Source organism: Mobula hypostoma, chromosome 3, assembly GCF_963921235.1.
Source record: "Mobula hypostoma chromosome 3, sMobHyp1.1, whole genome shotgun sequence".
NCBI classification, from domain to species: domain Eukaryota; kingdom Metazoa; phylum Chordata; class Chondrichthyes; order Myliobatiformes; family Myliobatidae; genus Mobula; species Mobula hypostoma.
Window position 1 is genome coordinate 29,794,254 of NC_086099.1, and position 11,829 is coordinate 29,806,082.

Below are 11,829 nucleotides of genomic sequence, written 5' to 3' on the forward strand. Positions count from 1 at the left end.
ACAGACAGTGGAACCAAGAAGCCACCTCCCTGATGTATCTTGGGTTATAGAATGCATTCCAAATCCAGAAACATTCATTTTTAAATTGATGTGACATTTATACCTGATGGCAATTTCCGTATCTTCCCATTGTAGTCTTGCAAAGGCGCCTCCTGCTTTTGTAATTCCCAAAAGGGTTGCTTTGCGACCTGAAGGCCTGTGTAAGCATTGACCACCAACTCGAAGGCCACCATCTATTCCACCAACAACTGCCAGAACAGGCCAGACTTCTCGGCACAGCATTTGGAGTTGTAGTTCAGCTAGGTCTGTGATGCACTGGATCTTATCTTCATCCTTTAATAGGTTGTCCTCTTGCCCTCTCAACTCTTTTTCTTCAAGGGTGCTTTTCTTCATGGAATATTTACTCAGAACTTTATTCAGTTTCAATATTTTTGCTTCTTTCATAATGGAACCAATCAACTCTAGCCTACAAAGCATATAGTGGTTAACTGCAGGCATCCAGTTGTCATTGCAATGGAGTTTTCGGATCAACTGTATAGTTGCCTCTGACAAGGCAGTCATAAGAGGACTGCAAAATGGTTCACCAGGTAGGAGGTCCTGAGGCATTCCACACATTTGCATGTCACAAAGTGCCACCTGAAAGAAATGGAAAATATCAAGACTTTCCAAAAAAATCCTTTAAATTGATCGCATTCATGATAGTGGGTAAATCAAAAAGCCTGTATACCTGGACTGTGGACTAAGTACAGGATGAAGATTATAATCCTAGAAATTCAATTGTGTTAAAGCTAATGGTTTATAAAGATCAGTGTGACTGAAAATTCATTTGGAGAGAAACATGATTACAACCCCTAGTTAAATTCACATCTATCAACTTGATCAAGCACTTCCAGAAATTAAGCTGGGCAAAGGGGTTAGTGCAAATGGGGAAAAAAGATAGGCACTAACACAGTGAGCTGTAAAACCAGTTTCTGTGCTGTCCAACTCCATTACTCTTTTCACATACTTGCAAGCTTGAATTAATTTCTGCAATAGTCACATACTAGATGACACTATTTCTCTTGTGGACTGTCATGGAGGAAACTTATCAAGTTGGTGAAGTGGCATTTTGTGGACAACTTCACGTTATTAACATAGCATTCAATTGGACTGTAAGGCATATCTCAAGTAACTTTAGATCCATCTTCCCCTTCAGAACAACTTATAACCAATCCACCCCTTCAACCCACCATTCTCCCTCTCTAAGCTGATACTCCGCCCCCAAACCTTAAAGGCCAAGATTCCCTTCCATCACTTGTTTTCCAACCAATGACGACCTCTCAGCAACCTGAACTGCCCCTCAATTACTTACCTAATAACTGCTTGTCCTTCTACGGACCACAGCTTTCCATCATAAGCAGCTCAGATGCATACCCAAATCTCCTCGGAAACCATTTAGCACATGTTTATTATTTTGAATAATTAAGACTTAATCTTCAGAATTACATAACACACTGAAACATGCAAACACTATGTTGATACCTAAGCAAGGTCACAGAACTGCTCTAAGTTTCACAGTTGCAACATTTATGGACCAGAGTATAAACAATGATAACTTGCCATGAATAGTTAAAAACACAGATTTAAATAAGTTAAAATTTCCATTATAAAAATCTCTAAAATTTGTGCTGGACTACTAAATTACACACAAATAATAAGAAAAAGCATTGTGAATGCTGGGAACCTGAAATAAAAAATATAGTGGAAATACATAGGAGGTCAGACTGTGCTGTACTAAACAAAACTAAAGTATCAAATTCATGGAAGATACAAGCTTGTGGCTCGATATGGGAAGGAAAGGAATTAATAAGGGGTAGAACAGCAAGATGACCTCAAGCTTAACGACAAGAAATCAGTGATTCTTCCATGCTTATTATTGTTGGATGTGGTGAGTGGAAATGATAAGAGAAAGCTGTACAAGACAGCTCTCTGGAGCAGGGAAGTAGCAGCTGGGAATATTTATTAGGTTTGGTTGAGAAGGGCAAGGTGTATTAGAGCTTTATGGATTCCTGTCAGGCTAGAAATTATCCGTAATAACCACTAGTCTGCATCTCTTATGACATTTGTTTAGAGGTGAGCTATCAATTAGTGTGAGTTACTAGACAGTGAGGGTAATGTTTTTAATGGGACTATGCATGAAAGATGAAGCCCAGTTTTACAGACATGACATAGCAGATGAAAAGTCAAAGATTCAATAGCTTAAGCATTGAAATTGGAACTGGAAGTGAATTTTGGTAGTGTGAGGGGATCCTGCAGTGCCCCTATTAACTGTTTGAAGAGAGACAGAAAGAGACATTCATCATTGATTGTTTGTTTGGAAAGGAGAGAGAGAGGTGAAGATTAACAGTGGACTGTCACTTTAAGGCAATGGAAGTAACTTTGGATTTCGACTGAGTTTGGAGTTGGAGACAGCACCGAGCAGCTCGAAGGTTGCTATGGTGACCAAAGGCAGATTGTTGATGTTACTTTCAAGGACTTGTTGCCTGCTTGCACTCCTTTACAGACAAAGGAAGGAGGGACTCTTTGAGTGACAGGTGATGCTCAGTCTGGTGAAATAAATGGGAGGTCAGATGATACAGACCTCAGGACACATGATCTGAACACTGAATGAGCATTGTTGTGCCCGCAGAGAAAGTGGGTTTTGGAGGATCGATCAGGCGGATCGATCCAAATTGCCATTCCAGCACTGAAGAAGGGGCTGACTGGTAGGGAGTTGTCTATGTGTCCACCCTTGCTGGGGTGATAGGAAAACTGGTCCCCCTGGTTAAAGTCACAGTCAGTGACTTGTGAAGGATTTCGGAGGATGACGAGAAGATCGACGGCATCAGCTCACCTGAAGACTCAACTCACTCTCTCTCCATCACTACTCAACTAAATACCACGAACTGAACTGAACTGAACTTTACTGAATGTCGTAAGACTGTATCTTTTTACCCCTAGACTTAAAGAAGCTTGGTTTTTTCATACATATATATTCCACACTTACTTTTATATATAATCATTGCTAACCTGTTTGATTTATCTACATTTATATCACTGTATTGCGTAGTTACTAATAAATATTATTAGTTGTTAGCAATACGAGACTCCAAAGTGTTTTCCATCTCAGCTGGTTTCTTTATCCCCGTCACGGGGTACGTGACAGTAGAAAGAGGAAGCGAGACCGGGAGAGGAATGAGGATCGAGAACATTTTAAGGTCCAAGTTGTTACATGGGGCAGTGGCTGAATGAGGAAAACATTGCTGGCAGTTTGGAGGATATAATTTTCTCATTCTAATTGGTTCGGTTGTGGATATTAGTTTTATTTATACATCGAAACATACAACAAAATGCATCATTTGTGTCAACGACCAACAGTCCGAGTATGTGCTGGGGGCTGCCTGCAAGTGCAACCATGCTTCCAATGCCAATATAGCAACTTATTAACCCTAACCCATATGTTGTTGGAATATGGGAAGAAACTGGAGGACCAGAGCAAATCCACACGGTTGAGGGGAGAACATACAAACCCCTTACAATTATGATTTTGACTTGAAAAGAATAGGTTGAAACCAGGTTAGGTGCTTGGAAAAGGGTAAAGTGTCAGAGCAGCAGGAAAACAATGCTAGTGACGGCACATTGGTACAAGTATAATAACGGTCTCAAAGAGCAGTCTAAAAGTTCCAGCAACATGAGCACAGTCTATGTGGAATTTTAATGTTTTTTTTCCATATGCACGGTTACTCTGGTTTTCTCCCACATCCCAGGGACATGTTGGTGGCAGGTTAATTTGGCTTTTGTAAATTAAGCCTAGCTTTGTTAGCAATATTATTGGTACAGTGAGAGATCAGGTTGCGAAGGAATAAGATTACTCTGAGCTGTAATATGTCATAAGCAAAATGAAATGATAACAAGATTTGCAGGTATGTACCACACGATTGCCGCAAAGGTTTGACTAGGGCAAGTCTGGAATGCATAGCCATTTGTGAAGCCTACAATCTTGGGGAAAATGTCATCACCCACCATTAATGCTTCTGTTAAGGCCACAATATGCGCACACTCATCCACAAAACATTTGGACCTTCGGAATACCTCAAGTCTGTTAAGCTATTGCTTAAGGCATTGTTTATATTTCTGAAATTACTTGAATATATGAAATAGATAATTACCTTTTCTCCAGGATTACTGCTATAAAACATCACACAAGGATACAGTTCAGTTGCTTCAACATCTTCAAAAGCTAATTTTGGTTCCTTAGGCAAATAAGAAAAAAAATCACCTTTACTAATAATAGCAGGCATACCTCAAAAATCAACAAGGGCCCAGGATACAACTGTTTCCCCATCTGTTTTCAATGCAATAAATCCAAGTTAAAGTAATATTTGCATTTTTGCTAATAAAAGTAATAAAATTTTCAGGTTAATTTATCTCCCAGATGTGGGAAAGGTGAGGAGAGACAGACATGAACTGCATCACTAACACTGGAAAAATGCACAAAGTTTGTGGTGAACTCATGATTGTACCTTCCTCAGACCAGATAATTGGATTGGCATTCCCATCATGAAGAGAAGGAGTTTCAGGCATTGGTCATGAAGAGACAGCATTTTAGAATTGTGAAGTCTAAGCAACCATTAAATGCATAGTGCCCAGAAACAGATTGCTTGGTTGCATACAGAATCAACAAATGTTGATTACAAGTTACAGATTATAAATCTAGTAATCGTAACGTTATCATTTGGCCCAATAACATGATAATGAATCAAACATTACTGTGTCAATCACTTGCATCTAATTAAATTAATATGTGAAGCTTCAATTAAAACATATGTAATACTATTTTTATGGACTAAAATTCTGTAATATGAAATCACAAAACACATTTTGTATTTAAATATGAAAATACATTATTTCAATGATTAGTTACACGAGGAGCATTTTAAACAAAACTTTGTTCTCGTGTTCAGATTTTGTGATATACTGTCATCGCATTTATGCATCAGTGGAAAAATGCTGCATGAAGAAACATATATAATACTAGTTTCATTGTTAGACATATTAAGCAATCTCTCAACGTATACCTTACCTCATCATTCTTTCCAAATGAAATTGTTCTTGCTTCCACATCTAGGACACAAGTTATACAATCTCCTTGTGTGTAGCTAGGTAGAGTACAGCCTTGCTCCCCGTTGTGGTAGAGATTCCCACTATAAGCTCTGTAGAGCCACATATCTGACGTTGTACGGTGATTGAAATCTCTGACTGGCCACCGTGAGACTCCGACACATGTACCTTCATTACCTTTATTTTCCCTGGTTATGTAAAACTGCACATAAATTAATGAGAATATTAATGAATGTAGACTTCTGTGGGAGTAGTTTACTGATGTCTCAACAACTATACCACTGAACAGTATTAATCAAGAACATCCATCTTATAATAGCAATCGAGGGGCTATAAGAGGTATTCAACCCTCCCCCCCCCATGGAGGTTTTCACGTTTTATTGTTTTACAACATTAAATTGCAGTGGATTTAATTTGCTTTTTTTTGGCATGGATTAACAAAAGAAAATGACTACTTCATGTCAAAGTGAAAACAGATCTCTACAAAGTGATCTTAAATCAATTACAAGTATAAAACACAAAATAATTGCAGAAGTATTCACCTCCTTCAAGTTGGTATTTAGTTGATGCACTTTTGGCAGCAAACGCAGCCATGAGTCTGTGTGAATAGGTCTCTATCAGCTCTGCACATCTGGACACTGGAATTTTCCCCCATTCTTCTTTACAAAACTGCTCAATCTCTGTCATATTGCATGGGGATTGTGAGTCCAGCCACAAATTCCCAACTGGATTGAGTTCTGGACTTTGACTTGGCTACTGCAGGACATTAGCTTTGTTGTTTTTAAGCCATTCCTGTGTAGCTTTGGCTTTATGCTTGAGGTCATTGTCTTGCTGGAAAACAAATCTTCTCCAAGTCGCAGTTCTCTTGCAGACTGTATCAGGTTTTCCTCCAGGATTTCCCTGTATTTTACTGTATTCATTTTACCCTCTACCTTCAGAAGCTTTCCAGGAACTGCTACAGTGAAGCATCCCCACAGCACGATGCAACTACCACCATGCTTCGTGGTAGGGATGGTGTGTTTTTGATGATGTGCGATCTTTGGCTTACGCCAAACATTGCATTTAGTCTGATGGCCAAAAAGCTCAATTCTGGTTTCATCTGACCATAGAACCTCCTTCCAGCTAACTTCAGAGTCTCCCACATGCCTTCTGGCAAACTCTACCCCAGACTTCATGTGAGTTTCTTTCTCTTTGCCACTCTCCCATGAAGCTGTGATTGGTGAAGCATCCGGGCAGCAGTTGTTGTATGTGCAGTCTCTCCCATGTCAGCCACTGAAGTTGGTAACTTTTCCAGAGTTGTCATAGGTCTCTCGGTGGCCTCCCTCACTAGTCACCTTTTTGTACACCCAGTTTTTGAGGATGGCCTGCTCTCGGCAGATTTACAGCTGTGCTATATTCTTTCCATTTCTTGATAATTGACTTAATTGTACTCCAAGGGATATTCAGTGTCTTGGAAATTTTCTTGTATCCTTCTCCTGACTTGTGCTTTTCAATAACCTTTTTGCGGAGTTGCTTGGAGTGTTCCTTTGTCTTCATGGTGTAGTTTTTGCCAGGATATTGTCTCATCAGCAGTTGGACCTTCCAGGTACAGGTGTATTTTACTACAATCAGTTGAAACACCTTGACTGCACACAGTGATCTCCATTTAACTAATTATGTGACTTCTAAATTGGTATGTCATAATAAAAAGGGTGAATACTTATGCAATTAGTTATTCAGTGTTTTATATTTGTAACTAATTTAGATCACTTTGTAGAGATCCTTCTTCACTTTGACATGAAAGAGCCTTTTTCCATTGATCAATGTCAAAAAAGCCAAAATAAATCCACTGTGATTCAATGTTGTAAAACAATAAAACATGAAAACGTCTGGGGCGGTGGGGGTAAATAATTTTTATAGGTACAGTGGCTTGGACAAATCATATTGGCAGAATAATTTAGAAAGCAGGTGAATTGTTCTCAACTTATTCATGAGAGCATAATGCCCTTTAATGTCTATCCTGAAACACTTGAGAAGCATTCAGAAGCATTCCTAAAACAAAGGTGGCTTTTATTCCTTGTTTATAAGGCTCTAGAACAGGCCTTGTTTATGATAAGATGAAACCTTGGTCTCGTGATCAACTTCATTATGGCCCTTGTACCTTATTCTCCAACCGTACTGCACTTCCTCTGTAACAGCAACTTTAACACTATATTCCACATTTACCACCTCAATGTACTTGTGATTTGGAGTGATCTGTAAAATTGGCATGCAAAGCAAAATTTTTCACTGCAAGTCTTATCGAGAAAGTAAGGAGGCATGGGATCCAAGGGATCATTGCTTTGTGGATCCAGAACTGGCTTGCCCACAGAAGGCAAAGAGTGATTGTAGATGGGTCATTTTCTGCATGGAGGTCGGTGACCAGTGGTGTGCCTCAGGGATCTGTTCTGGGACTCTTACTCTTCGTGATTTTTATAAATGACCTGGATGAGGAAGTGGAGGGATGGGTTAGTAAGCTTGTTGATGACACAAAGGTTGAGTGTGTTGTGGATAGTGTGGAGGGCTGTCAGAGGTTACAGCGGGACATTGATTGGATGCAAAACTGGGCTGAGAAGTGGCAGATGGAGTTCAACCCAGATAAGTGTGAAGTGGTTCATTTTGGTAGGTCAAATATGATGGCAGAATATAGTATTAATGGTAAGACTCTTGGCAGTGTGGAGGATCAGAGGGATCTTGGGGTCTGAGTCCACAGGACGCTCAAAGCAGCTGCGCAGTTTGACTCTGTGGTTAAGAAGGCATACGGTGTATTGGCCTTCATCAATCATGGAATTGAATTCAGGAGCCGAGAGGTAATGTTGCAGCTATATAGGACCCTGGTCAGACCCCAATTGGAGTACTGTGCTCAGTTCTGGTCGCCTCACTACAGGAAGGATGTGGAAGCCATAGAAAGGGTGCAGAGGAGATTTACAAGGATGTTGCCTGGATTGGGGAGCATGCCTTATGAAAACAGGTTGAGTGAACTTGGCCTTTTCTCCTTGGAGCGACAGAGGTTGAGCGATGACCTGAAAGATGATGAAAGGCATTGATCATGTGGATAGTTTGTGGAAGGACGTGAATATAGGTGTACATTGTCCAACTCTCTTCAGCCTCCCCAGAAAATAGAGGCATTGATTAACTTTCCTGATACAAAGTATTTCACCTTATAAAACATTTAGGGCAAATACAAATTGAAGACTGAGCAGCAGGTTAAATAACTAAATAAGTCAAATGTACCACTTCATAAGATCACATCCTCAACCTATTGGTGAAAAAGAAACTAACAGCAAGTTGGTGGCATACATTTTAAAAGTATTTGAAAACCAGTAAAGACGAGACCAGGTGCAAGTAAAACCGATAAATTAGAGTATAGCAAACAACAGGAATTCTGCAGATGCTGGAAATTCAAGCAACATACATCAAAGTTGCTGGTGAACGCAGCAGGCCAAGCAGCATCTATAGGAAGAGGCGCAGTCGACGTTTCAGGCAGAGACCCTTCGTCAGGACTAACTGAAGGAAGAGTTCAGCCTTCAGTTAGTCCTGACGAAGGGTCTCGGCCTGAAACGTCGACTGCGCCTCTTCCTATAGATGCTGCTTGGCCTGCTGCGTTCACCAGCAACTTTGAAATTAGAGTATAGGTCAGGTCATTATTATTTAAACCTCTAATTTAATTACTTTGTTACACACTTGCCTTCCATTGAAAGCATCCCGATGTTATGGCTGTAGATGCTAAGCCATATCCTTTACCCCCTGCACCATGAGATAAAACATTTCCTGCTTCCATTACGCAGCAAACCATTTTTTCTGGATCAAAGGAACATTCTTTAATCGGTATGTTGTCACTTTCTTTATCCTGTGTTTGAAACATAAAGAAAAATAGGAATACACCAAAGGGAAATCATGTTTTGCTATTAATTTATTTTTTTCTTTTGTGGTCAGTATTTTCTAATATACTGGAAAGTAATTTCCTGAAACTGTTTTAAATACATTCTGCCTTAATGAACTATTTCAACCTTTATCAGATTTAAAAGCTAATTGCACAGAATGAACCGAATTCAAAAGGAAATCAAATTTCAAATCAAGTTCTGCTGAAGGAGACAATATGGAGCATTTGGAAAACCCAATCTAAAACACTAAATATACAGGTGCAGGCTTATAAGCTAAATATTTACTGTTCAATAAGCCTTTATTATGTGAGTATTGAAATACAGGTTGAGTATCCCTCATCTGAAATTCCAAAATCTGAAAACCCTGAAATCTGAAATTTTTTTGAGTGCTGTCATGACATCACAAATGCAGTCCTTTACAAAAGGTTTTGGGAAGGTTCCCATGCGATGTGCAGGTTTCTGTGATTGACCTCACATACTTAATGAACAGAAGTTAATGAAAAATAGAAAAACACTGCATAAGTGAAAAATGAAGATCTCGATTGTGTATTGAAAGAAGGAATTCGTCAGTGTCTGAGTGAACATATGCCACTTAACAGTATGCTGATTATGAAACAAGCAACATGACAAACTGAAAATTGAAGGTAAATGTGAATACCCAGCAGGCTAGTTGCAGAAATTTAAGAGAAGGCATGGCATTAAATTTTAAAGAATTTTTGAAAATTAAAGATAAAGTATCTGCTAATCACGAAGATAGTCATTGATGAAAATCTAACACCAGAACAAGTTTACAATGCTGATTGTTTTTATATCTCACATAAAACCTTAAAAAGGTAAAATACAGATACACTATACTGTAACCTTTTGACCAAAACATGGCATCGTAGGTAGAGACTGAAAGCCTGCTGTCTGTTGTCGTTCAACAGCTGATTCAGGAATTCTCCTGGTGCTGCTGTGCTGCTTTTGTAACCCTGCACACATTATATTTTTATTATATTAATAACATGCCATAATTTTGCATATGTGTGATGAACGAGTGTAGGACAAAGACTGCTTACTGGTAGCACATAATTCAGAGTTGGAATATTTTTTAATTTTAGCAATACAGCACAGAGTAGGCCCTTCCAGCATTACCCAAGGAATCCAATTAACCCTATCTTCTTATATATTCCAAAATTCAAAAAAATCTGGTCTGAAAATCAGTTCCAGCCCCCAAGCATTTTGGAAAAGGGGTATTCAACCCGTACTTCATGATTTTTTTGCAGTAAATTATTTCATTCTCAGAGAATTATTTCATTGAAATAATTTATTGTAAAATTAACACAAGATGTATGGCCAATCGTCACAGCATACACAGAACCTTAATCAGATCTCTGTAAAAGCACTGTGGACTACTGGACTCCATGCTATAGAAAGCTTTAGAGAGGGCATAAAGAAAGTTTATTGGCATGCTGCTTAATAAGAAAAGTACTAATATACAAAGGATGAAAAATGTAGTCCTTTAAGAAGAGGCAATTCTAAATGATATAAATTTTGCTGTTAAGGATGGATGAGATAGACTAGATGTGAGTCTAGAACAATGTTCATAAATTCCAATTAAATACACAGATTTGAAACAAACATCTGTATGAGTTGAGACAGGTAAATTCACTTCTAGAGTAAGATGGAAATTACATCAGCTTTTAAAGGTGAAAAAAAACTATTCAAGGGACACAGGAACAAGTGTTTTGTCAATTTAGATCATTTGATTACCTAGTAGATTAATATCTACATTGATTGATTACAACCTCTTTCCATTCCATTTGATAAATAGACAACAGACAATAGGTGCAGAAGTAGACCATTCGGCCCTTCGAACCTGCACCGCCATTCTGAGATCATGGCTGATCATCTACTATCAATACCCGGTTCCTGCCTTGTCCCCATAACCCTTGATTCCCCTATCCATAAGATACCTATCTAGCTCTTTCTTGAAAGCATCCAGAGAATTGGCCTCCACTGCCTTCTGAGGCAGCGCGTTCCACACCTCCACAACTCTCTGGGAGAAGAAGTTCCTCCTCAACTCTGTCCTAAATGACCTACCCCTTATTCTTAAACCATGCCCTCTGGTACTGGACTCTCCCAGCATCTGGAACATATTTCCTGCCTCTATCTTGTCCAATCCCTTAATAATCTTATATGTCTCAATCAGATTCCCCCCTCAATCTCCTTAATTCCAGCGTGTACAAGCCCAGTCTCTCTAATCTCTCTACGTAAGACAGTCCGGACATCCCAGGAATTAACCTAGTGAACCTATGCTGCACCTCCTCCACAGCCAGGATGTCCTTCCTTAACCCTGGAGACCAAAACTGCACACAATACTCCAGGTGTGGTCTCACCAGGGCCCTGTAAAAATGCAAAAGGATTTCCTTGCTCTTGTACTCAATTCCCTTTGTAATAAAGGCCACCATCCATTAGCCTTCTTCACTGCCTGCTGCACTTGCTCATTCACCTTCAGAGACTGATGAACAAGTACTCCTAGATCTCTTTGTATTTCTCCCTTACCTAACTCCACACCGTTCAGATAATAAACTGCCTTCCTGTTCTTGCTCCCAAAGTGAATAACCTCACACTTATTCACATTAAATGCCATCTGCCAAGTTTCTGCCCACTCACCCAGCCTATCCAAGTCACCTTGAATTCCCCTAACATCCTCATCACATGTCACACTGCCACCCAGCTTAGTCTCATCAGCAAACTTGCTGATGTTATTCACAATGCCTTCCTCTAAATCACTGACGTAAATCGT

The 11,829-nt window shown here is 39.4% G+C and overlaps 1 protein-coding gene across 5 annotated transcripts in view; it reads right to left on the reverse strand.

Annotated features, from left to right (window-relative positions):
* The window catches only part of LOC134343917 (probable E3 ubiquitin-protein ligase HERC1), a 295,654-nt gene that overhangs the window by 142,034 nt on the left and 141,791 nt on the right, over positions 1-11,829 (reverse strand). For all 5 annotated transcript variants that reach the window (XM_063042842.1, XM_063042841.1, XM_063042839.1 and 2 more), the window contains 4 exons: positions 8,846-9,007; positions 5,102-5,341; positions 4,188-4,271; positions 104-636 (listed from right to left, as the gene is read on the reverse strand). In XM_063042842.1, coding sequence (XP_062898912.1) covers positions 104-636; positions 4,188-4,271; positions 5,102-5,341; positions 8,846-9,007 — 1,019 coding nt within the window. The remainder of the gene's footprint in view (positions 1-103; positions 637-4,187; positions 4,272-5,101; positions 5,342-8,845; positions 9,008-11,829) is intronic.